Raw genomic sequence first — 25,545 nt, forward strand, 5'->3', positions numbered from 1 at the left:
CTTTTCTCTAATCAAAAAGTAAGTTTCACCATCTCTGCAAATTCCATCATCTTCATCAACCATTCCTCTGTTTTTGTTCAGGATTTATGCGCCCCCCCCCCCACCCAGTCAAAACCAGAGAGCCCCATGCAGGCTGACTCAGAGCTGGGAGGCAGAGGCCAGCACTGGGGGGCAAACCAACACAATGCATAACAATGATGTTATGATGTTATAACATCATTAAGTGTTCTTCACAAAAAGAAGGACGTCATAACAATATGACAGTTAATTTGTGTTGCGATTACATGGGTCTCTTTTAGGTTGCTATGCTTTTTGGGTTAAAATGTCTGTGTTTGATGTGACTCTGCGCCAACATTCCATGAGTGCCATATTAGGTTTCTTTTCCTTTCCTTTCCCTCCCCCCCTACTGTTAATGCCTTAGTGCTAGGCGCCTTTGGTTGTTGTAACATCACAACATAACATCATAACATCATAACACGATTGGGCATACACAAAAAGTTTTTAAAAAGAGGTGATGGTGATGTGACAGCACCAGTCATGCTGACAGTGACACCAATGATGATGTCTGCATTTCACCACATATCCCTCTTTATTTCATGGTGGTGCGGACAAAAAAAGATGGCACCCACACCAAGATTAAAAGTAGTGTTCAGAAAGGTAGGTGGCCCAAACGAATTTGATCCTTGAGAAGTGAACACTCACAAAGAGAGGAGTAAATTGCCAGTGCAGAAAAGGCCATTCACAGGATGAATGCAAGGCCCTAAGATGTGAACAGGACACACATCTTGAGCTCTGTGTAGGTACCAACTTTTCAGCTGGCTTTTGTAGCTGTGCCTTTAACAGTGGTTTGATACACAGGAATTATCAGGCAAACTTTCCATGGCATGAAAGATAAACTTATACCACCTGCTAATTGCTGTAGATCAAATCATTGTTAAAGTTACAGGAGAAGGCTAAAGGGATGGAAACATTATGTTCTTCTCTTCTCCAGACTGGCATAGATGAGTTCCATCTGCATGTAGATGTCAGAATATTAATCCTGTACCCTGCCTCAGCACAGCCAGCTAGCCCTTTATACATTACAGAGGCTAGGCTGAGGGCACTCACCCTGTGTCCTGTATATAGCAGTGAGATGTGTTCCATACTCTTATCCTCATGCAGTTTCCCATGCCAAATAGCATTCTCTGGACCATTTCAGATCAGAAATATGGTACAGGAGGAATGACTGAAGCTCCTTCTCTGTGTGTGACACAGTTACAATCTGAATTAGGTGCTACATGCACAGGAATTGACCAAGAACCTGTAACTCACTTCTCACTGATACATCCAGACATGTGATGGGGACCCTAGATCCAATCTATGTCCTGTATAATGTGTAGAGAGGCTGCCCTGGAGTCTGTCAGAACTATGTAAAATTTATTGACTCAGTATATCTAAAGCACTTGCTCTAGTTCCTCCCAATCTAACAACCATGTCTAATATTCCTCATACAATCAGGATTTGGAATCTAAACTATTGCAAAACAAGTCGAGAAGTGTATAGGAAAAGGCAGAAATAAAAAAGAAAACAGAATTAGTTTTAAAAAATGAAAATAACAATGTAGTAAATAACTTGCAGTCTTAACCCTTAACACCTGCAGAGTCACATCTGTGTGATTAGCACAGAGCCATGGATGAGCAATCACAGTTCAAATTAGAACACCAGAGACATCTCTTGGATGCAGGTTTAGATGACTGACACTGCCTGCTGTAAGGAGCCATGCTCTGGCTCTAACTAAATTACCATTTTCTGGTTTTTGAAGTAAAAACAAAGAAAAGTATTCTTTCCCAAAAGTCCAGCTGCTTGTTCATGTGTTCCATACCCTAACAAGAGACCATAGTACAGTGCTATAGCATATGTTTTCATCATGGGTCCAATCCCCGACATCTCCAATTAAAAGTTTCCAGACACAGTGTGGAGAAAGGTCTCTGCTTCCCCCCAAGACACTTTGGGGCTGGTGAGCTCTGTTATCACCTGTGACGGGAGTCCATTCATGCCTGCAACTGCTCTGTCTTAACTAAACAGCAAAAGCTATACAGCAGCAATCTTAGCATGTGGTGCAAATCCAGGAAAATGACCCACAGATTTGTTCAGTGAGATGTGTGCCCATGAGAGAGCCTGAAAACAAACTTCTTGCGCAAGCTCTGGATGGGACTTTCTGGTTGCTCATGGGTTAATATTTCTCTCTTGTAATTTGTTTCCCCGTGCCAAAGTGGGTGTTGCTGGAATGTCTCTTGTAAGGAGGGGGGCTGAGCTGTGTCCTCTGGAGAGGGGCGATGTCAGCATCAAAAAGACACAAAAGGGGGAGGTTTCCAAAAATAAAACCGTCCATCCCCTCCAGACCCAGCTAGTGCCAGCGGCAGGCAAAAAGGTGCTTGGAGCTGTCTGCACAGTGAACACGAACTCTGACAGCCAAAGGAGAGGGGACAAGGCGAGGCGAGCCTGGGAGTTTCTCATTCTTTCAAAGGTAGGAGAGCTGCAGCAGCAGCAGCTTGAGGGAGCCTGCACTGCCATCCGGACTTTTGTTGTGTTATTGCCCCTCTGAGTTCTTTTTCTCTCCAGGCAGCAGGTACTGATTAAGCCTCTTGTCTATCTACCTGGCGATGTGAATGGCTTTGAAACGTGCTGGAGGAGTTTAGCCCAGCTGCCTTTTCTCTCCTTCTAAGCTCCAGTTGTATTCTTAGTTTTATGAAACTCCCAGTCCTACCCTGAGTGTTTTTCCTCTTGGACAGAAAGCATGAGGTGCTCCTGGAGGAGGCTTCTCCCATTAACTGTAGCTCTTTTTTGGTGGGTTGGTGACTGCCAGAGAAACTTTGCTGGACAATTAGATCAAAGACCTTCATTCAGAAGTGAACCTGGGAATAAAGAGACAGCTCGGCTGAGATTCCGGAACCAAGGTAATCTGGGAACAACAAACAAAGCATTCCATTTGATCCAAGCTCACAGTCCTTCCACAGCCATGGATCATGTTCCTGTGACCCCTCGAGTAGATGGAGTCCCCAATGCCTGGATGAGAAGCCTGGCAGGAAGAGAAAACCGAAAGCCACCATCTGCTCTCACAGACCACAAATTCCCTGTTCCCACTAATGGCAGGTCCCAAACCAACAACCCTGGGACAAAAGACGATACTCCAGGCAGAAGTCTGAGCTGGACATCTCAGCAGAGACAAAAGACTGACATCTCACACCAATGGCAACGAAATAGCCTCAGATCAAGGTCGGTGCCACAACCAAGAATGCAAATTTCCCGAGGCCGGATGGCAGGGTAAGTGCAGAAATAGTGATCCGGTTGTCCAATAGGGTGATTGTGAGATTTGACAGGTTTTTGTTCCCCAGCACAACAAAATTATGATGACAATTTGGCACTAAACTTTTCATTTTCAGAATATATTCAAAATAGTTGTTGTCCCAGAAGTTAACCTCTTCTGCAAAACTCAAGTAGCCAAGCACCACGTTCCTGAAACTTTTACAGGACAGATCTCATATCAGCATCTAGGTGGCTTCTAGTTTTCTCTAGAAGTTTTCTCTGGCTATACACAGCCGTAAACATATGATCCTTCCTCATCTTAAAGTTTTTCTGCCTCTGGAGGATATCCCAGTGACTATAGCAGATTAGTGCTGTGGGTATACTACTATATATACTGTATTCATGTCCCAGGCACATTTACTGTCTGTGCATAAGAATGGCGCAGAGCACATTTAACAGGATGGGTATGACATTGTGGTCTCCACTGTCATTATTGAGGCAGTCACAGGGTATTCAAGTGCAATTTGTGCACATCAAAGGATTGCTTTGCTGTGTGATTTGCTATATATGTCATGGTTTTCATGCATGCCTGTTCTATTAAAATGCATTGCACTTTTTTGATACTATTGTAATATCAAGGCATTTATTCTGTTTTTTGAGAAGAGGGTAATTGCTTGACTATCAGGTCCTTCTCCCAATGGATTTTTTAAATGATCCATTACAATTCTCGCGGTGATTTATTAAATCTTATGACTTACATATCATAATTGCATTGTCCTTGGGGAGGAAAGGGGCTTTCTGATGATTTTGCCACCACAATAGGAGATGAGTGGTGAGTTTAAGAAAAGCACTGTTGCGAAAAGCCATGTGAACAGGTTGGGTTCAGATCTGCTCAGAGTGATTATTCTAGGTGCTCAGAATCATGGATAATCTTTTTACTCAAGTGAGACTATACTAACTGGGGGATTTAAAACAACTATAAGTAAAGCTGGTACAGGTTTAGGTACATCTTTCTTACTGAAGTTGGTTGGGTTTCAATTATGTATTTTAACTGTCTTTTTATAATATGTTAATTATATATTTTGTGATGTGCCTTTGTGTAAGGACTGAGTCATACATTGTACTGTTCCTATGATCATGTTAGCTCAGTGCTTGCTGCAAAGTGTCCTAGGTGATCTGAGAGAGAAGACAGAAGCAGGTGCTTAACCCTTCTCCTACTGATTCTTTTTCACTTAAAATTCTATCCTCAACCTCCCCCCTCCCCCCCATTGGAGTCCCATATTTGTGTTTATTATGTAAATATGGTTCTGGAATCCTGTTAGTGCTAAATGTAACAGTGGCAGGAGTGGGGAGTCAGGGTGGCAACTGAAGGAACGCTTCCCTTTCTTGCCACTTCTCAGTTGCTGCGATTGCTTTCCTCCTGAGGATGGTTTGCCTCACAGAAGGGCCCATTTGACTATGGCTTCATGCAACTGTATGGCCCCAGGGCTTCTGGATTGGCATGAGCTTTAGAAGACCCCATGTACCAATAAAAAACTATTTAAACAGAACTAAGGTTTATTCAAGAAAACAAGAACATAATTTCAAACATAAAAATAAACATTAAAACTCATTAAGATACTCAGTGTGGAATCATAAGCAGAGTTACATCCTTCTATATCCAGTGAAGTCATGGTACTGCATGGTATGTGTAGTTCATGATCTAATTTAGTACCACATTTTAAATGTCATAGCCAGAATAAGAGAGAATCTATACCATTATCTAGTCCTAGAGAACAAAAGCAATGTTCTTATTCTGGCAGACGCATGGTCGCATGCAGTGTGTGTGTGTGTGTGTGTGTGTGTGTGCATACATCTTTCTCTCTCTCTCTCTCTCTCTCTCTCCCCCCCTCCCTCTCTCTCCATAGAAACATGGCCATTCAGTGACAACTCCTGACAATGAAAACTATTTCTTTATTAAGAGAAAAAGTTCCTAATGTAGCGTCACATCAGAATTGCTCATGGGACTAAAGTGCATTTCACAAGTTTCTAGAGATTAGGGTTGCCAGCTCCAGGTCATGAAATTCCTGGAGGTTTTGAGAGTGGATCCTGGAGAGGATGGGGTTTGGGCAGGGAAAGGACCTCAGTGGGGTATAATGCCATACATTCCACCTTCCAAAACAGCCATTTTCTCCTGGGGAACTGATCTATGCACCCTGGAGAGCAATTGTATTTCTGGGAGATCTCCACCTACCACCTGGAAATTGGCAACCCTACTAAAGAGAGAATTCACAACAAAAAAGTAATTGTATTCTAAATGTGAGGTTGTAGCCAGGAAAGGGAAATGTCAAGATCAGTAAAAGATTAGTACGTCTTGCTGTTGATATGGATTCAGATGTCTAGAGGGGAAGTTTAAGTGGGCATGAAATTGGTGAGGATGTGTGAACGGTTTCAGTGTACATTCCAGAAAAGGACACTCTGGTAACAGTCTTTAAACCCACAGTCTACTCAACATGCTATAAAATCAATGTGTAATATATAAGTACGTTTGAATATTTGCAAGAGAGTTTCAGAAGTTTAAATGTCATGCATGTTTGAGCTGTATGGAAGAAACAGGCAGAGTAAGGTGGGTGTGGCAAGTAACTTCTAAGAGAGGTTGTCAAAGGCCACTTTTACAGAATTTTTGCACATCACACAAAGGGACCAACAAGGGAATTTTGTGTAACAATTTGCAACTTAACAGAAGCCACCTGATACTCATGAGAAGAAATACAATTAGTTGAATTTGGACAACTGTTCATTATTTGGTTGTTGTGGGTTTTCCGGGCTGTATTGCTGTGGTCTTGGCATTGTAGTTCCTGACGTTTCGCCAGCAGCTGTGGCTGGCATCTTCAGAGGTGTAGCACAATAACTAATACCAGCTTTCAAAAAGATGTATCCAGTCATGTAACAGAATCAATTTACAGAGGTTGATAGGTGGTGTCTATAAGTGTCTTTGTGAACAGGAAAAGAACTGTTAGGTTGCTACTTTTTAAAAAAATCACAGATATATGGTAGAAATAAATAAGTGTGTGTGCACAAGCATGTGCACACGAATTGATATATGTTGGAAGAGAAGCATGTTTGCATCGCAATCCTAAGCATGTATACTCAGGAGTAAATCCCAAGTTCAATTGGACTTACTCCCTAGTAAATGTGCTTAGGGTTGCAACCGGGACTTTTTTTCTGGGAAAAGAGGTGGTTGCCAGCACAGGCAGCGACTCTTGGTGGGAGGTGGTGCCCCTGGTGCCACATGCGCACGCACAAAGTGCATGCATGCCCCCTGGACTGCACAATGACGTTACTTTGGGTCAGATGGAACAAGGGGGGAGTTTTTTTAAAGTTTAAATTGCCCTCGGTGAAAATGGTCACATGGCTGGTGGCCCCGCCCCCTGATCTCCAGACAGAGGGGAGTTTAGATCACCCTCCGTGCTGCTCCAGTGGCATGGAGGGCAATCTAAACTCCCCTCTGTCTGGAGATCAGGGACCAGCCATGTGACCATTTTCAAGAGGTGCCGGAACTCCGTTCCACTGCGTTCCAGCTGGAAAAAAGCCTTGGTTGCAACCATTGTGAAGTAGCAACTAAAATTATTTGTTTAGATATTTATACCCCACTTTTCTTCCCAGCAGGGGACCCAACTCAGCTTTCAACCTTCTCCTCTCTTCCATTTTATCTTTACAACATCCCTGTGAAGTAGGTTAGCTGAGAACTCGAACCTCCAGAGAATTTGAGTTGGATTTTAAATTAAGGTCATACACAGAGGTAGATATAGTTGCCGTGGAATGTCACTGGCTCCTATATACAGACTACAGAACAGGCCAGATTTGAGTGGTAGTCAATATGGTGGTATGTTATATATGCATGAGGGAAACTCTCTGCAGTCATTCTGCATTGTTCTTTACTCTTTGCACTTCCCTCCCACTCTCTTTTAACAGGATTTCTATTAAAAACAGAACCTTTCACTGCTAGCGAGTCAGATAGAGTGACAAGTCTATTATGTTAGCTGCTGTCAGTATTGGCTTGTTTCCTTGTATTCTGCACCTGTCTGTCATATCCACCTGCTGCTTCATGATGTAAAGACTTTTCAGACAAGCCAGCTTAAGCTTATGTACAATGCCTGGGGCAAGAAAACTTTATGGCTTACATTCTAACTATATTATAGGAATAATTTTTAAAGGATCAGTCAGAGAATGATACTATTCAAAATCAGAACCTTTGATTGACTCAAACCTTTGTTCCCCATACAAAATGGATCTAAACAAAGCACACACACCCTTGCATCATTATTCCTATGTACAATAAAATATCGATGATACCTATTGCTTATCTTATATCCCTAATGGAGTATATAACTTCTCAGAACATAGCATTGCATAACCTGTAATGTTTTATGAAAGATTCTGAAGGCTGTATAATGGCAATAAACTATCTTATTTTTTCCCATTGATTATGCTGGGGAATTTCTTCCTCTCCACATTATTTTCTTCAAGAAAGTACTTCTAAGGTGGGTGGACTGGGCTGCTGTGGTGGACAGAAGAGGTGTTTGAAACCAGTAACTTCATGATTGTGTCCTGATGAATGGAAGAGCCAGCAATGGATTCTTTATTGTCACACTTATGACCTTTCCACCCCCGTGTGATGCAAGAATGATGAACTTGTGTTACTTTGTGGAAGTCAATGTGGATAAAAATGGCTCTCTTTCTAGAAATATAGTCAGTGGCTATACTTGGGAATGTCTCCCAAACACTACTGCTATTTTTAAATCTGCTCCTAGAGAGCGCTGTGATTCTGAGTAGAGTTGGCTTTCAGCTGCTTTTATGAGACTCCAGTGATTCTGCCTTCCAGACTGGCCTTATGCTGGGTCATCAAGCTGGCATGTTAACTAGTTCTCAGCATTTTGTTAGGTGCTGATATGTTACAGGCACCTATGACAGCATTTCCTGTGTAAACAGCACTAGGTTTGTGTCTGATGCTGTGTTTCCCCCTTGCAACAAGGTAAGGAAGCAGTCTAATGTGATGTTATTCTTTTTTTATTTCTGTAACTAGGGACTCGGATAAATCTGGGAATGGGCACTGTCAAAAATAGTGTCTTCTATAATCAGCCTTAATTTGAAGCTGTGGCTGTAAGGTTGTTGAGTATTCATGCTGCAGGTATTTATATTCTGGGTTCATGAAATTTCCTAAGTCAGGTCAGCTTTGAGTAAGGCTTTTGCCAGTACACAGCTGAAGTGGCAGGACAGTTTTTCTTCCAATTTCTCCAACACTCACTGACCCCTCTTTATATGGAATCTCAGCGATCAGGGTGGGAACATAATTTCTCACCAGTCTAAAAAGCCCTTATGGGCAAAGGAATCATTACACATTTAAAACAGTCTTTAAGATCCTCCGCTTATATATACTGAATTGTGGACTTGATGCTGATCACTGTGACCCATTCTGTCTGATATGACAAACAGAATGGTATAGTAACTTAATGACTATAGATATCCCCTTGCAAGTGCCCATCAGGGCTTGGAAGAGGTGACCCTCCTGACTAATGGTGGATAGGCTGATGTGTGTCTGTGAGATATGAATGCACAGTTGAGATTCTGGAAGAGGCAGAAAGAGAAGCTGAGAGCCGCTGCTGCGAATTGGTTGAAGCCTCTTGAGGGTGCAAAATCTCCCTCCCTCTCTGGGGATCTGATGTAAGGTAGTAGATCTCCTGCTGTGCAGAAGTGCCTGTTCCTCCACCTGTTTAAATAAAGCAACTGTTACAAAAACACTGTATGTCTTCAGTGCTCTGTCCTCTAAATGAAACTTACCCAAGTAAATCACTACCTCCTGGAACTTCACTGTTTGAGAAGTGAGGCATGCATAATAGTATAATACCCTTTACTCCTTTGTTACTAAATGCCAGGGGGTCCTGGCATGTAATATACTTAGTGGCATCTGGAAAATATGGGCTGCTAGAGTTTTTTTTTTTTTTTACTGGGCTAACTAATGCGTTCCTTTTATCTTTAATGGAATAAAAGAAGATAATATCTCCTGTATTCTTAATGTAGTTACACAGAATACTTAAAACACTTGCAAATTCTGTGCATGGAGTTGGGGACATTAGGGGTCCTAATCTCATTTATAGGCACCCTAACATTTGCTGCAGTGCATCTTTAAATGCTGTTCTCTTCTCATGCCCATTGCAAGCAGAGCCTTCATTGCTGAGTCTATCTTAGTGAAATAGAAACTTATTGACTGGTATTGTTGTTTGCTACTTGGTGAACTAGTGAAGAAACTCCAAAATTAAAAATAGGTTACAACAAGTGATCAATCACGAGCCCCCCCGCCCCCCGCATCTTGCAGATGCTTTCTTCACCTGCTTCAGTACCACCTAGTGGCAGAATTGGGAATTACTGGGCATAGTTTTCACCCGGTTGCACATGTACTTTGGTCCATCTTTGGTCAAACAGCTTTCCTGGATCTAATCCATTTACCTCAGTGAGGGGAAACCCCACAGGGAATAACTTGTTACCACACAACCTTAGGAGTTAGATAGAAAAATCTATCCAGTGGTGGGTAACCAGCAGGTACACATACAATAAAGGTTATGTACTGTTATACTGTTCAGCTGTCTCTTGTTCTAGAGAGTCCAGTGGCACCTTAAAAACCAGCAAGATTTTTAGGGTATAAGCTTTCAAGAGTTAAAGCTTTTTTCATCAGATACAAGTAGGAATGGAGATCCTTCAGCCCTTATATCTCAGTCAGAAGGTGAGAGGGGTGTTCAAATAAGGGACTTAGGATGCAAATTACAATGCAAAATGCAATCAGCTTGATTGCTCCCTTCTGTGCTCCAGAGGAGTTAGCCATGTTAGTCTGTAGTAGCAAAATAGAAAAGAGTCCAGTAGCACCTTTAAGACTAACCAATTTTACTGTAGCATAAGCTTTCGAGAACCACAGTTCTCTTAGTCAGATGCAACACTCCACCCATCTTCTCACTGGGTTATAAGGGCTCAAGGATATACATCTGATGAAGAGAGCTTTGACTCTGGAAATCTTGTTGTTCTTTAAGTGCCTCTGGACTCAAATCTTGCTCTTCTACTCCAGACCAACACGGCTACTCATACGAAACTTGTTCTATCAGCTCCACAGATTGAGCATTTGCTACATTTGCTAACTTTCACTTCTTACTTTCACTTGAATTCCCATAAGGCATCAGAAGAAAAATGCCAATAGCTTGGGCAGCAATCAGTAATCAGGAGAGCCAGTTTGGTGTAGTGGCTAAGAGTGCAGGACTCTAATCTGGAGAGCTGGGTTTGATTCCCCACTCCTCCACTTGAAGCCAGCAGGGTGACCTTGGGCTAGTCACAGTTCTCTGGAGCTCTCTCAGCCCCACCCACCTCACAGGGTGTTTTGTTGTGGGGTAACAGTAGCATACTTTGTAAACCGCTCTGAGTGGGCATTCAGTTGTCCTGAAGGGCAGAATATAAATCGAATGTTATCATCATCATCATCATCATTAATATAGTCCATGGGACAAACCAGACATAGTAGACCAAGTGCACAATCACGACTGCTAAATCCTTATACAGTTATAGAATGGGTGTGTGTGATTTAAACCACCACATGGGAAAGGGGAACAAAACCTTCCCCTTCTAGTGCCAAACAAATTTTTAAAGTCTCTGTTACTCCCAGGGAGACTCTTTGACAGAAAGTAACCTCAACTAGGTGAAAAAAACTCTCTATTGAACAGCAGTATTTGTTGGTAAAGAGCAGGCGGGTGGAAGACCAGGCCCAACCATGGTGTGTTTTAAATCACCTCTACTACCCCTTGCTTTATATAGGGAACTGTCAGGATCCAGCTTGTTCCCTGCCCTCTTTTCTATTTGCCCCTGTAGTGTGAGTTGCATCTCAGCTGGCAGGAAAACATTAATTGCAAATGAGCATGGCGTTAAGACAGCCCAACATGGATCTGCTTCCCTGTTCCATTCTAGGAAGCTGGCTTTTCCTTGGAGCACCATTGCTCTCAAAGCTGTAAACACACTGCGGTCCTCAAAGCTGCAGGAATTTATTTTGGATTCTTTATGAGGCAACAAAAACCACACAGCATTCAAGCCACTCAAATGTCAAGTAAATAGTTTAAATGTAACCATATGCTCAGAAGGTTGGTTATTGTGCAGAGGGAAAGTTACAGTTCCTTTAGTCATCCCTGTAGCCCCTACTCATTGCCAAAGCCCTCAATGCATCTGGCTGCCCACTCACATTTTGTTTAATTAGAATTTGAGTAGTATACACCATTCTCAAAATGGCATGCCTTTCTTGAATAGGGGCCCTTAAAATGAATCTTTCCAATTCTGAAGATTGTTTTCTCATCTGCTTTAGTTGTTACACTTTTGGTAATTCCTCTAGTATTATTAAGTGTACTCCTAAAAATGTAAAGTGTCAGTGAGACAGGATTAGATTTTGATATGCATGTATCCCATACGTACTCTCATTAGAAAGCCAGGTATGACTGTAATTCTCTGTAGGGTGTCAGGTCCTCCAGGGGCCAAACTGGAGGGAGGGGGTTGGGAGCAGGGGTAGTGAGTTCTTACAACCCATCACACTGGAAAATTATGTGCTTTGCATGTATGCCTCTCTGCTGGCCAGATGAGTGGAGGTGGGGGGAGCAAGGGCTGTGGGCAGGGGGTCCCCTGCCACTGCTGGGGGGATGGCATCCCTAACTCCCAGTCAAGGGTATACTTGGTCACAATCCCAGACTTGCAGGCAGATAATGACTGGAATAACCCTATTATATCATATTTGCTTGGGCATCTGAAAGAAAACATTCTTTAATATTTTTTGGCTATCATGTTCATTCTGTTCACAGGCAGACAGGCCAATTACCTGACAGGGAACTTTCCCAATGGGCTGCTGCTCTAGAGGGGCCTCTAGGGGTAGCCAGGAGCAAGGAGAGCTAAACCCTGCCTCAGGAACTCTGCCAGTGCTTCAGTGTACCAGCAATGATGATAGGCATCAGCTGACCAACTGCCTCCTTGCTGCCTCCTGTCAGGATATGGGAGGAGGCACTGAGTGAGCCAATGCCCTTTGTTGGCACTGAGCTAAACAGCTCTGCAGCCTTAGCTTGTAGCATGACAAGAGCTGTTCCGATTGGCTTTCTCCAGGGCCGCTTTATCTTCCTAGTCCATCTTTGATTAGGTGGTACTCATAGGGTAATCACAGGAGACTGTCAAATTTTGGTAACATAATGTATGGTCTATCTAGTGCAGCATCTTGTTTCCCACAGTAGCCAGTCAGCTACCACTGGGAAGCCCATAAGCAGGGCTGGCAGATAACAGCCCTTACCTGGTGTCTGCTCCTCAGTGTCTGACAATTGGTGGCATTCTTCCACTGAACCTACAGATCCCATTATAATGAATAGCCAACACCAGACCTATCTTCCATACATCTGTCCTGCCCAAATGATATATTGATCCACGGTAGATTCCACTACTACTTCATCAGGCAGAACAAGGTATGGGCTCTAATACAGTAATCTACAGAGTCTAGAATGAACATATTTTCTAATTACTATCACAATAGAACCTAATTCTAACCTCTTCACAATTTCTTGTAATTGTATTAAAACGATGACAAAATTGTTGTATATAAATAAATGTAGAGGTAACCTTGATTGTCATCACACAACCAAAAGCTAACCTTTAACCCGAGCTTAACTTCTCCCCAATTTCTCATAATTCTGTTATTACTTTAAAAACTTACATTTAATTGAATATTGGGACTAGTATAGAAAGCAACTGTTTATGAAATTATTTATTCTACCACCACTGAATGGTGCAAAGGCAGGTTTACATATAAATGTAGTAAATGCATTGGCAAGAATGTCATGCACACTTATTTTTATGTTATACAACAAAACATTCTGATGTAAAATAAGAAACAAACTTTGAACTTCCATTGAGAACTGCTGAGACACTGCAATAAAATTATTGCTGAAAATACTATTTATTTATTTATTTTTTTATTTATTTATAGTCCGCCTTTCTTACTAAGACTCAAGGCGGATTTCACAGTATGAGCTTAATACAATCAGTATCAAGTACATTTCCATACAGTATACCAAGTACATTTCCATACAGTGTCAAGGATATTTCCATAAACAATAAACAAGTTTACAAAGACATACCATTAGCAAAGATTCAATACAGAGTAGAAGAAATGCTGAAACAGAATATAATCAATTCTAGGACTGATAATAGACAACATGAAGCTGAAACAGAACATAATAAATTCTAGGACTAACATTTGACAACATGAAGCACGGTAATGCATAGGTGTACATATTTTAAGCAGAAGATAGTATGTAAGGCAACATGGTGAAGTCTATGGTCCCTGGACCCTAACTCATTAGTGAAGCATCTGAGACTTCATCCCTACAATACAGTCTTCCTATCTGAGTAAAAAGGCTTTTTGAATAATTCTGTTTTGCATTGTTTGTGGAAAGCCAGGAGAGTGGGGGCTCTCCTGACTTCCTCAGGCAGGCCGTTTCACAGAGTAGGGGCCACCACAGAGAAAGCCCATGTATGGGCTGCTGTTGATTTCGCCCATGTGCAGGGTGGCATCTGCAGGATACCCTGTTCAAATGAGCGAAGCTGCCGTGGAGGAACATACTAAGCGCCACAATGAAATTTCTTGGCACCATGGTAACTTAGCACCTATGATTTATTAAGCCTTGCCATAGCTAGCACTTTTACAAGCCAGCCCTAATGTTCACCAAGCAGGCAGTGGGATTTTGAACAGATATGTGTATTACTACTATTGTGGCTACTATTATATTTATTATTATTAATTTAGTGCATTGTGCTATACAAAACATAGATGTGATTTAGCTCCTAAGAGAAAGACTGGAAACTGCAATTGGTGGATGAGACAGGGTAGGAAGAGAGACAAGGGTTTTAAAATAGAAGAGCAAGGCTGTAACAGGGGAATTGCTTGCAAGGTATGATAAAGCTTTATTGAAGAAGTGGGTTTTGAGAAGGCATTAACAGAGAAAGAAGATTGGTGAATATAGAAGGAGGTTACTTGTCCTAGTACAACAGTAAAAGGTACACAATTGGAGATTTCCTACTGTTTTAAGAGTGTTTTATACCTCTAAGTAAATATGAAGAAAACAATTCCCAATCCATATACTGGGGCACACTGGTAATTTACAAGAGAACTGCTACTGTGTGCCATGACAAAGTAGACTCCTATGAACTCAAAATAACCCCATAAAGGAGGCTGCCTACTGTGTGTCTGCATGACTTAGTGCTGTGATCTTGCCACCTTCTAGTTAGCTTCTGAGGATGGATAACAATGTTAGATGGTTAGCTGGTGTGCTGTTGGCAGTAGCATACAAATGCTAAGCACCAGGTTGGTGACAGGGAAGCCCCATGTCCTTACCACTGACTGTTGCATGGCAGTGTTGGAGTTGTCAGGGCTTGTCGCTGCCGCCGCTAGGCAGGGCGCCGGCTGGGCCGGCCCTGACATCAGAGGGGCACCAGGGATGCTGCAGGACCCTGCTCTGTGGAAGGAGGGGCAGTATACGTCACCCTGACTTCCTCTCAATCCACTCACTGGCCTGCTCAACCTGGCCTGTTTACCCCCTGCATCCTCCATCATCTCCTCCTCCCAGAACTCTCCTCCAAGCCTCCATTCTTGCTCTGCTCTCATTCCACACCATCACTCCTTACTCACACCCACCACCTCAGAGCTCTTCCTAGCCACCTTATATAGGGTTTCCTTTCCCCGCCCCGCCCTCCTTCTAGGCTTGTTCCCTCTCCTGACTTGTCCCAGCTGTGCCTTCCCTCAGGTGTTTCTCTCCTACCACTAATCCCTTCTTGGCTTCCTTGCCTTGCTGGCAGGGTGGGGTTGAATGCGAGCCATCCCCAGCTGAGGTCTCCTTGGCCTTGCTCACAAGGAGCTGCCCCAGTAGACCTTTGAACTGCTGAGCTTGCCTGGCCTTGCTCATGAGGAACTGCCCCAGCCGGCTTCTGTGCTGCTGAGCATGCCTGGCCTTGCTCGCAAGGAGCTGCCCCAGCTGGCTTCTGCGCTGCTGAGCTTGCCTGGCCTTGCTCGTGAGGAATTGCCCTGGCCAGCTTCTGGGCTGCCTGCTCATTGATGCTGGGCGGGGCTACCCATCTCCTCCCCCAGAATGCCTGTGGCAGCTCCACCTGGAGGGGCTTGGCTCCTAGCAACTCCTGCGCCATGCTGCTGTCCTCTAGCCGGGGTGTGGCTCTGGGCTGTAGTGGCTGCTTCTCCTCCTTGGCTGGTAAGGGCTCTGTTTGGGCTGCTGCTTGGTCCCTATTCCCCCTGCCTTGGCCATTTTCCTCTGTCCTGCTTAGCCCCCTTTCTTCCCCTTGGAGGGTGGGACTGGCTGGTCTCTCCCTGCTCCCTCCAGCCCTCTGAGGCTTTGGCCTTCCACCCCTTCCCCCTGGAGTGGGCAGGTTCTGGACCTGGTTGCTGGCTGGGGTGGTAGGGCCACTGCCTCCTGGTTGCCTCCCACTGCTCCCTCCTGGCAAGTTTGGGGTCTGGGACTCAGACCCCAGGCAGGAGTCAAGAGGCAAGATCTACACTGTGGGTCAATGATAATGCCATCTTGTGTGGAAAACTGCAGGCCAGACAGCAGCTGGGTACTTGACATAGTGCTGACTTTGCCATCTTCTGACTTGTCATCATGGACAACCTGATTACGTCCAAGAGGCTGAAAGATAACTCTCTAATACTACGTTCTATAAACAACTAACCTAGGACCCCACTCAGGAATACCAAAGAGAATTAAATAGGGTTCTAAAGGAATTACCCACACACACATACAGGAACAAATCTATATGGACACACCACAGGAACCTCAACCAGGTACTTTCTATTTTCTGCCCAAAATACACTTCTGGCAACCCAGGATGTCCAATTGGCTCAGGCATAGGGGCCATTACTATCAAGGTGTCTGGATATATGGACTCCATTCTCAGACCCTAGGCCATCAATCTCCCCAGTTATGTGCGAGACACCACAGACTTCCTGAGAAAAGTACAATATGTTGTATACACTAACATTCCCCACAAAGATGAACTACATGCCACCACCACAGCTGACCTTGCTATCAAGCTGTGCCAGTTTGTCCTCACTCAAAATTTCTTCAGATTTGGTGAAGATTTATTCATTCAAATCAATGACATAGCCATGGGCACTTGCATGGCACCACTAGGGATCCTCTTCTATCAGTGAATGTGGGGGATCCCCCACTCCCAGGCTCCACCCACCACTATCTCTCACTTGGCCAGCAGCAGGGGATGTACCGGAATGGGTCAGGACCCCCCCCCCCCCCGAGCAAGTTCCTACATGCTCTGGAACACTTCTGCATCTTGCTGAGAATGACATTATTCATGGCATCCCCTGTGGCCTCCTGTTACCTGGTTTGAGCCCTGGGGGACCTGGCAATCCAGGCATCATAATATGTCAACATTTTCATGGCTGACTTGGAGCAGCGCTTTCTCAGTTGCCACCCACTAATACCCCTCTTATACATGAGATTTATTGATGATATTTTCATCATCTGGACACATGGAAAATAAACACTGGAGGAATTTCACCAGGTCTTTAGCAACTTCTGCTCCACCATCAACCTTACCTTGAACCAGGGCTTTTTTCCAGCTGGAACGCGGTGGAACGGAGTTCTGGAACCTCTTGAAAATGGTCACATGGCTGGTGGCCCTGCCCCCTGATCTTCAGACAGAGGGGAGTTTAGATTGCCCTACGCGCATAGAGCGGAGGGCAATCTAAACTCCCCTCTGTCTGGAGATCAGGGGATGGGGCCACCAGCCATGTGACCATTTTCTCCGCGGGCAACCCACTGAGTTCCACAACCTCTTTTCCCAGAAAAAAAGCCCTGCCTTGAACCATTCCACACAGCAAGTACATTTTCTAGACACTACTGTACAAATACTTGATGGCTGCTTAAGAACCACAAACCTACCAACTGGCATACATATCCACATGCCTTCAGTCACCATCCTAAACACACCAAACAATCCAACGTCTACAGCCAAGTTCTACATTACAACCACATCTATTCCAGTCTCTCTGACAGAGATTCTCACTTGCAGGATCTACAACAGAGATTTATGGAATTACAATACCCACCGGATGTAGTAAGGAAACATTGACAAAGCCAGAATGATACCAAGGGTAATGTGCCCCAGGACAAAACAACAATAGAACACCACTGGTGGTTACATGCAGCTCTCAACTCAAATCAGTGCATTGCATCCTCGGAGACTTGCAACTTATGCTGGACATTGATACTCTTCTCTCACAGGCATTGGAAGGCAAGCCTTTTCTTGCTCATAGACAGCCCTCTAACCTTAAACAACTTCTCACTCATAATAATGTACTTCCGAACACTGATATGGATTCTGGGACCAGGGCCTGCAATAAACCAAGATGCCAACTCTGTCCCTATATTCACTCCAACAACACAATCACTAGTGTTACCAGCTCCAGGTTAGAAAATTCCTAGAGATTTTGGGAGTGGAGCCTGGAGAGGGCAGGGTTTATGGAAGACAGGGACCTCAGCAGAATATAATGCCATAGAGTCCACTCTTCCTTCACTATGTCTCTCCCATCTAATTGAGCTGCATTGTACTTTTGCATCCTGATGCCCTTGTTTGTAACACCCCACTCACTTTTTGGCTGGAATATAAAGGCTCAGGGATTTCCATTCCTACTCATATCTGAAGAAGGGAGCTCTGACTTGAAAGTTCATATTCTGAAAATCTTGTTGGTCTCTAAGGTGTCACTGGACTAAAATCTTGCTGCAGACCAACGCAACTACCCACCTAACTATGTTCTGGGCTTGCTGCATTCTATTAGGAGGCACACCCAGAACAGTACTCACGGAGACCAGGGGTCATTTCGTAGAAAAACAGCTGCAGGAACTCATTAGCATAACTCATTAGCATAACTTATTAGCATATGCCACACCCCTTGCCATCACCGGAAGTGTGTCATTAGCATAATTGATTTGATCGGGCCCGAAATGGCTGGGATTTGGTTGCTGCCAGATGGGAGAGTGTTTCCCCACCTGGCAGTGGCTCGATCAGGGCTGTTTTGGCCCCAATCCAGGCCAAAACGGGCCCAGAATGGCCAAAAATGGCCATTTGGGCCCCTTTTGGGCCCGGATTGGGGCCGAAATGGCTGGGTTTGGGTTGGTGCCAGGCAGGGGAGGGTTCCCCCGCCCCAAATGCTCAAAAGTCAGGTGGGCGGGCCACCTGACAGTGACCTTTTGAGGGAACTACTGGAACTGCGTTCCTGCACGTTCCCCCTCCAAATGAGCCCTGATGGAGACACAACAAGAAATGGTCTTCTCTGTGTGGATGGGAAACTCTTGCTCTTTGATAGCGTAAAAGTAAACCTTTTGGGGTTTTCGAATGAAGCATGCCTTCAATTTTAACCCAGAAAACGTGCCTCCTTTATCAGAAGTTTGTGAAATGCTGCCTTGAGGCAAGAAAGTTCAAGCTATGAGTTAAAAAAAAATTCTAAGGAAGGTAACCAGGTGTTGGCAGTATACATTTTCATTTAATGTGAACAAGCTGTGTATGTGTATGAGAGTGCAGTGGGAATTATATTTGCCATGGTTCTGGAGTTTATCCCATCAGGAATTACAGTCTGGTTTACAGCCAAAACTGTTCTCTTAGCAGGGTGAGTGGTCCCGCCTGCAGGAACCACCGCCAGATTGTGCCAATAATTTGAGAAGAATGGGAAGTGTGCCTCTCCTGCATTTGCAAGATGTGTTCAACAGTTTTGCAAAAGTCCAGTTAACAAATCCTTGGGGGAGAATAGGAAGTTATTACAGTTTTTGCCGTAACATATTTGGCCTAGGGAAAACATAGGTGGGAGGATGTTGTCGGTAATGTTAAAAATATACTTTAACTAACTACACATCGGCAGGAATCTATTCTCAGAGCTATTTAAGGAAGCACCCATTAGAGCTGGGATATGTCATGAACTCTGGATCACACATAACGATTTAGAGTGTTTTAGGATAATATGTCCAGGTCAAGAGGATATAGCTCCTTAGTCCAGGAAGGCAGAGAATGTTAATGAGGATTCATGATCAAAACTGCCAGACAGCCTCAAGAAAACCATGACCTAATCATGACATGTGTCTGCTAAGATTGCCAACAGGCCTAGAGAAAAATGGGATGGGCTTAATGGGATGTTCTTCACAAGCTGATGTTATTTATCGTCTTGCCATGAAAAGTTTCAACTGTCCATTTTCATACATTAAGCCTCTGTTAAAGAGAGAGGAATTCCCCCACCCCAGACCTATTGGCAATTTGTCTATCCCCCTAACCCCCTATATTATAAGGAACAAACTAGACATTATAAGGGTTTGTTTAAACCTACCATAATCAAGCAGATAGAAAAGTGTGGTTGTCCACTTTTAGGAGCAAATGTGTATGTGGGTGAAGGGGGCTGAACTAATGACTCATGACTATTTTCCTTGTAACCTTTATCCCCAGGTACATTTCTCCCAGCTGCTGCTGCTATAAAGCAAGTCAGGCAGCAACAAAAAATGCCTGGGGAGAAGGTCTGTGGGAGGCTAGGGTCAAGAAAAATGGGGGAGGCTGAAGACTTCAGTTCCTCTTACTCCTTAAATTCAGTCCCTGCTTTCTTTGCGGTTGTAAAAGAGCTGTCCCAAGGGCACCAAACAAGCAGAAAATACAAAGAGCCCTTAGGAAAATGCAATCAACAATTATCCCAAATTCATATATTTAAGGTGCTAAAAGTGCTCAGTGCGAATAAGTCCATCATATGAATTGTTCCATCATACAAATTGTCATATAACAAATATCAGCGACGGTATGAAATCACAAATTTCCTTTAGACATCAACGGTGGTATACAAGTCACAAAATTTCTACAAGCAGTACATGTAAACAATACATAAGGTGCTTGGAAGCCCTAATAGTCCAATATAAAGCCAGAATTTCCACAAGAATGTAGCATCCAGGTTATAGAAGTCTTCTCTTGAGTAATGTGCGCTGCCTACGGGGTTCACCGGCATGCAAAAAGTCCAGTCCCGTTTCTCCCCAAAGGCTTCTTCATAGGCAAGATATCAAGTAACAGTCAATCTCATTCCACCATTGCAATTCCTTCCAGTCAATCAGCCCTTGGGGCGAAATGGGACTGGACTTTTTGCATGCCGGCGAACCCCGTAGGCAGCACACATTACTCAAGAGAAGACTTCTATAACCTGGATGCTATATTCTTGTGGAAATTCTGGCTTTATATTGGACTATTAGGGCTTCCAAGCACCTTATGTATTGTTTACATGTACTGCTTGTAGAAATTTTGTGACTTGTATACCACCGTTGATGTCTAAAGGAAATTTGTGATTTCATACCGTCGCTGATATTTGTTATATGACAATTTGTATGATGGAACAATTCATATGATGGACTTATTTGCACTGAGCACTTTTAGCACCTTAAATATATGAATTTGGGATAATTGTTGATTGCATTTTCCTAAGGGCTCTTTGTATTTTCTGCTTCTTTGTGGTTGTGGCTACTATGGCTCTAAACACATAGATCAGCCTTGATCTGCTCCTCTATGTGCAACAAAGTGCATGTGCAGCAAATAGCAGCCACGCAATTGCTAATCCTGCACAAAGGGAAATAACTCATTTAAAAAATAGCCATCTAACTTCCTACTGCATCTGGATACAACTGAGAATTGTTCCTGTTATGATATTGCAGCTTCCTACACTTCTGTTTTGGTGATGTGTACATAAATGAGCACAAGGGAAGCCTCCAGAAAAGAGACAGGTGCTTTTCTTAACACATCCTTATACGCATAACAGCAAGTTAGATGTTTGGATTGTGAAGTCCATGCTTTTCCTGCATTGGTCCATATGAGATGTATGGACTGGAACACTGCATATTTGAACTGAAAGTACTGAAAGTAATGGGTACTGAAAGTAATGAAGCAGCACTCCCATATCATGAAATAAATAGTCTCTGGACATTCCAAAATGCACAAAAGCCACATTGCCCTGTATGGTTTGAAATGACAGCTTGGATCTTATAAGGAGATAGTGTTAGATGAATAAACAAGTGTTTGCTTCAAGAAGAGCCAAACGTTTATGTTCTAACCTTGTCCTTTTTGACTTCCTAGGCCAAATGTTTGTGGGGGACAGTGCTGCTCAGGATGGACAACAGCTCCAGGGACAAATCGATGTATTAAACGTGAGTATAAAAAATAAAAATGTCATAATCATCATTTATACAGCACCGTCTGTGTGCAAGGCATTTTACAGACTAATATATAACAAAACAAAATCCAGCTCCCTGCTTCAAGGAGCTTCCAATTGAAATTTCCACACTGATGACCAAAATAAGGGGTTGGAGCCAGGGTGAGTAGAAGAGATTACAAAGGGGAAAAAGAGAGGGCAAGGGAGAAGCAGGGAGCATAAAATTATCAATGATAAGCCTTAATAACGAGCCAAGCCACAAAAATAGCATAAAACTGCATTCAGCAGCCTAAAATGATATTCAGAAAACAATTCTGAAGCTAGAAGCAGGCTGTAAAAACAACTTTAAAAGATGGAATCCTTCAGTTAAAAGCCTGTGTGTAAAAAGAAATATTTTCACCAGATGCCTAAAGAAGAGTAAGGAAGATGCCAGGCAAAACTCAAATGGGAGGGCATTCCAAAAGCATGGTGCTATTACTGAAAAAGCCCTTTCTCTAGTTGCCTGCCTCCCAACTAGGGTTACCAGCTGATGCTGGCAATCTGCCGAGAGTTTGGTGGGCAGGAACAATATTTTTGATGCTCTGATATATAGTGTCATTTCCAGAGAAAAATTGGAGGTGACATCATTGTGCTTGGGTGATGCTCTAGGATTCACCCCAAACTCTATGGTTAAGTGGCAACCTGGGAAAGGAGGCCTAGCTGGGAGGTCTCTCACTATAGACCTGGCCCCCTTACCTCACCTCTGTAGGCAGGGGCACAGATACTAGGGTTTGGGAAGAGGATCTTATAGATGTGCCATACTGGTTTCATATTTATTTATTTGCTTATTTATTTATAGTCTGCCTTTCTCACTGAGACCAAAAGCAGATTATACAGTGGCTTTTATTACCATAGTTGCTTTGGAATTTTATCTTTGGGAAGTGGGAGATATCTGCCTGATGTTCTGCCTTTCAGTTACAATTTCTTAAAATTGGATCTGAAGGTTTCCTTCCAGTAAGTGAGGAATCTCGTGTTCATTGGAGCAGAAGAACAAAACAGAATATTCTTCATCTTCACTTATTAGAAGGAAATCTCAGAATCCAACCTATGGGCAAGAGTATCATGGAGTTAGGTCTGTAGTGGCCATGAGGGTACTTTTTAGAATTCAGCATAGGTAAGTCATCCATGGTTCACTTCTGCCATGCTGTGCTGCTCAACAACTTTTTGAGATGCTTCTATGCCACATCTGGGGGTTTTAGTAGCTATAACTGGTCAAGTTGTACTGAACCATGCTGTTGGGTCAATATGATGTTCTGTTAGGAGATGGGGGGCATGGAGATGAGGGATGCCATTGTTGCACATGACAAGTTATCAGTTGTGGTCACTAGGTGATGTCACTCTATTCTAGGAATCTAGGAATCTGTTTTAGGTTTTACCATAGAGTCTCTGGCAATTCCAAGAGTGATGTGACCTTACTTCCACATTTTCTTCAGAAGTAATGTCACATATATTATGCTCAGCAATGTTGATTTAAAAAAAATTCTCACACCACCTGAAGGAACAATGACAGGAAGCGCAGGTTGCTGGCTGTGTCGCTATGTAACCCTATGTCCCCTGAGCAGGTTCACAATCAATACAAAGCTCACTGTGAATTCCTGTGGAATTAAAAGGGGGAACCTAGGGGAATCAGGGCAGTGCAGATGGTGTTATCCACATGGAGGAAGGTTGCACAAAACCCACACATAATTTAGTAACTTTGTATGTTGGGGGGAATGGAAAGTGTTACTTCTTGTATTTTTAGATTTGCCCTGAAATATTGAACCAAAAGCACAGGATCTTCAGTCACAACAGTATGATAAACTGAATAAAGGAGCAGAGGCAGTTTTCTTTGAGCAATGGTGAGGTCACATGTCTACATGGACAATTTTTTGACAAAGTGATGCTTCTTATTGGTTCCAGAGGAACCATTCGCTTATTAAAACTGGTTAAAAGGCTGCACTGGGAGAAGCAGGGATGTGATAGTCCATCTTTCATAGGGCAGAACTGCACTCAAGGGATATAAAAGAAGAGATCTTAGGTATTTGTTTAGTTGCCAATCACTTACTTTTCTGAGAATTGATCTTTTAAAGACATTCAAGCAGATGGTTTTACTCTGAAGCTATGTGACTTTAAATACCTGTGCCCCCTCTTCATAGCTTCCATGAGATCTTTCTTGGGTGAAGTTTCTTCCTCTCTTAGGTTATTACTTCAGCAATTCCTCTCTAATTTTAAACATGGGATCTTATAAGCTGGGGCCTCCCGCAAGGCAGTTTGCCTTCAGTATATTTATAGGAAACGGGACAGAGTGGAGTGATTTATAAGGAAATAGTCCCATGGAGGGTTCTGATGACATCATTAACCATATGAGCTGGAAATCCAGCGATGCAATTAATTACACTGTAAATCAGGGCAGCCCATTGGTTGCTAGTCAGTTTTCCTAACCTTTTCATTCAGTTGTGCTTTTAAGTTTTTAAATACTACAAACCTCTGAAACCACAGAAGAATTATATAATGTTACAAGCCTTCAAATCCAGCATTTGCTGCTTGTGATGTTCCTAGCCCTGCATGCAGCAACCGGCCTGAACTACTAAAATCTGCTGCCCAGAAAGAGGCTTTAGAATTTTCGATATAGGAGAGCTTGAAATCAACAGATTGGGTTGGATCCAAAGTTGTTTTCCCACTCATGGAAGATACCCTTTTGTTCAGAAAGGGCATTTTTTGACTCATGAAGGAACACCTTTGGATGGCTCTAACCCATAGCTTGAATCTAGCCTATTGTTGTTTATTTTCTGTGCTCAGCAATAGGGGACCGAACTCTAAGGCAAGCTGTTTGTTCACTGGCATGAATGAACAGAGAATCCAACCTCCATATTACTTGGTATTTACAAGTTCGAGTAGACGAAAGCCTCAATAAACCCGGTCAGAACCACTATCCTCTCGAAATCATACAGGCCCACTAGAAATAAAGAGGATAATAGCAAAAAAAGAGCCCATCTTAAAATTGCAAAATTGGAGCTACTCATTGACAGCTTTGTAATATCTGAAAGTCTTTTGATCTGACAAATTTGAAAAAAAAAAGCTATTTGTTTGGGAATTTCTGTTTGGGAAAATTGTGGGGGGAAGCTACTTCTAGGAATTTGGCGCAAAACTTACGGAATGACGCGCCTTCATGGCACTATTTTCCATCATGACTTTGCTTCGTGGTGTGTTTTCTGACATCATCACAGCACAAAGCAAAGTCATGTCAGGAAATCGTGCCATGAAGGCACGTCGTTCCATAAGTTTTGCGCTATTTTTCAGGATAGGGAGAAGACATGTGGAAATGACCTTTGTTGTACATTTTTCCTTCGGGATAATTGTCACAAACAGCAGTTGTATTAGGGTTGCCAAACTCCAGTTTAGGTAATTCTTGGAGATTTGATGGCAGTGCCTGGGGAAGGCAGAATTTGAAGAGGGGAGGAAGTGCTGAAGGGTGATACCTTAGGATCTATCCTCTGATGCTGCCATTTTCTCCAGAGGAACTGGTCTCTGTAGTCCGGAGATGAGTGGTAATTTGGGGAGAACACCAGGTCCCACATGGAGGTCGGTATTAGCAAACCTGAGTTTTATATAATCCTATTACCTGTGTTGAAAAGCTATCTTGGTTTTGCCTAGTGTATGGAATGTGAGAGGAGTGGGAGCCTCATTCAGGCAGGGCATTCTAGAAGGTGGGGGCCACAATGGAGAAAGCACATGTATGAGCAGTTGCTGATTTTGCCCATTTTTAGGTTGGCACCTGCAAAAGCCCCTGCTCAGATGAGCAAAGCTGTCATGGTGGAGCACAGGGGGAGAGGAGGTCCTGCTGATATGAGGGGCTGAGGCTGAAGGCCTTTGTATGTGATAGCCAATACCTTAAATTGGACATGGTAACTGATGGACTGTCAATGGAGTGACTGCAGAATGGGAGTAATATAGAATCA

General features: G+C 43.3%; 1 protein-coding gene across 1 annotated transcript in view; it reads left to right on the plus strand.

Moving 5' to 3' along the window:
* Positions 1 to 2,397: 2,397 nt before the first annotated feature.
* Positions 2,398 to 25,545, plus strand: part of LTBP2 (latent transforming growth factor beta binding protein 2) — a 170,634-nt gene continuing 147,486 nt past the window's right edge. The window contains exons 1-2 of the mRNA XM_054971057.1: positions 2,398 to 3,303; positions 21,493 to 21,563. Coding sequence (XP_054827032.1) covers positions 2,777 to 3,303; positions 21,493 to 21,563 — 598 coding nt within the window. The 5' untranslated portion in view covers positions 2,398 to 2,776. The remainder of the gene's footprint in view (positions 3,304 to 21,492; positions 21,564 to 25,545) is intronic.

The sequence above is a fragment of the Eublepharis macularius genome, chromosome 2 (assembly GCF_028583425.1).
Source record: "Eublepharis macularius isolate TG4126 chromosome 2, MPM_Emac_v1.0, whole genome shotgun sequence".
Classification (NCBI taxonomy): Eukaryota; Metazoa; Chordata; class Lepidosauria; order Squamata; family Eublepharidae; genus Eublepharis; species Eublepharis macularius.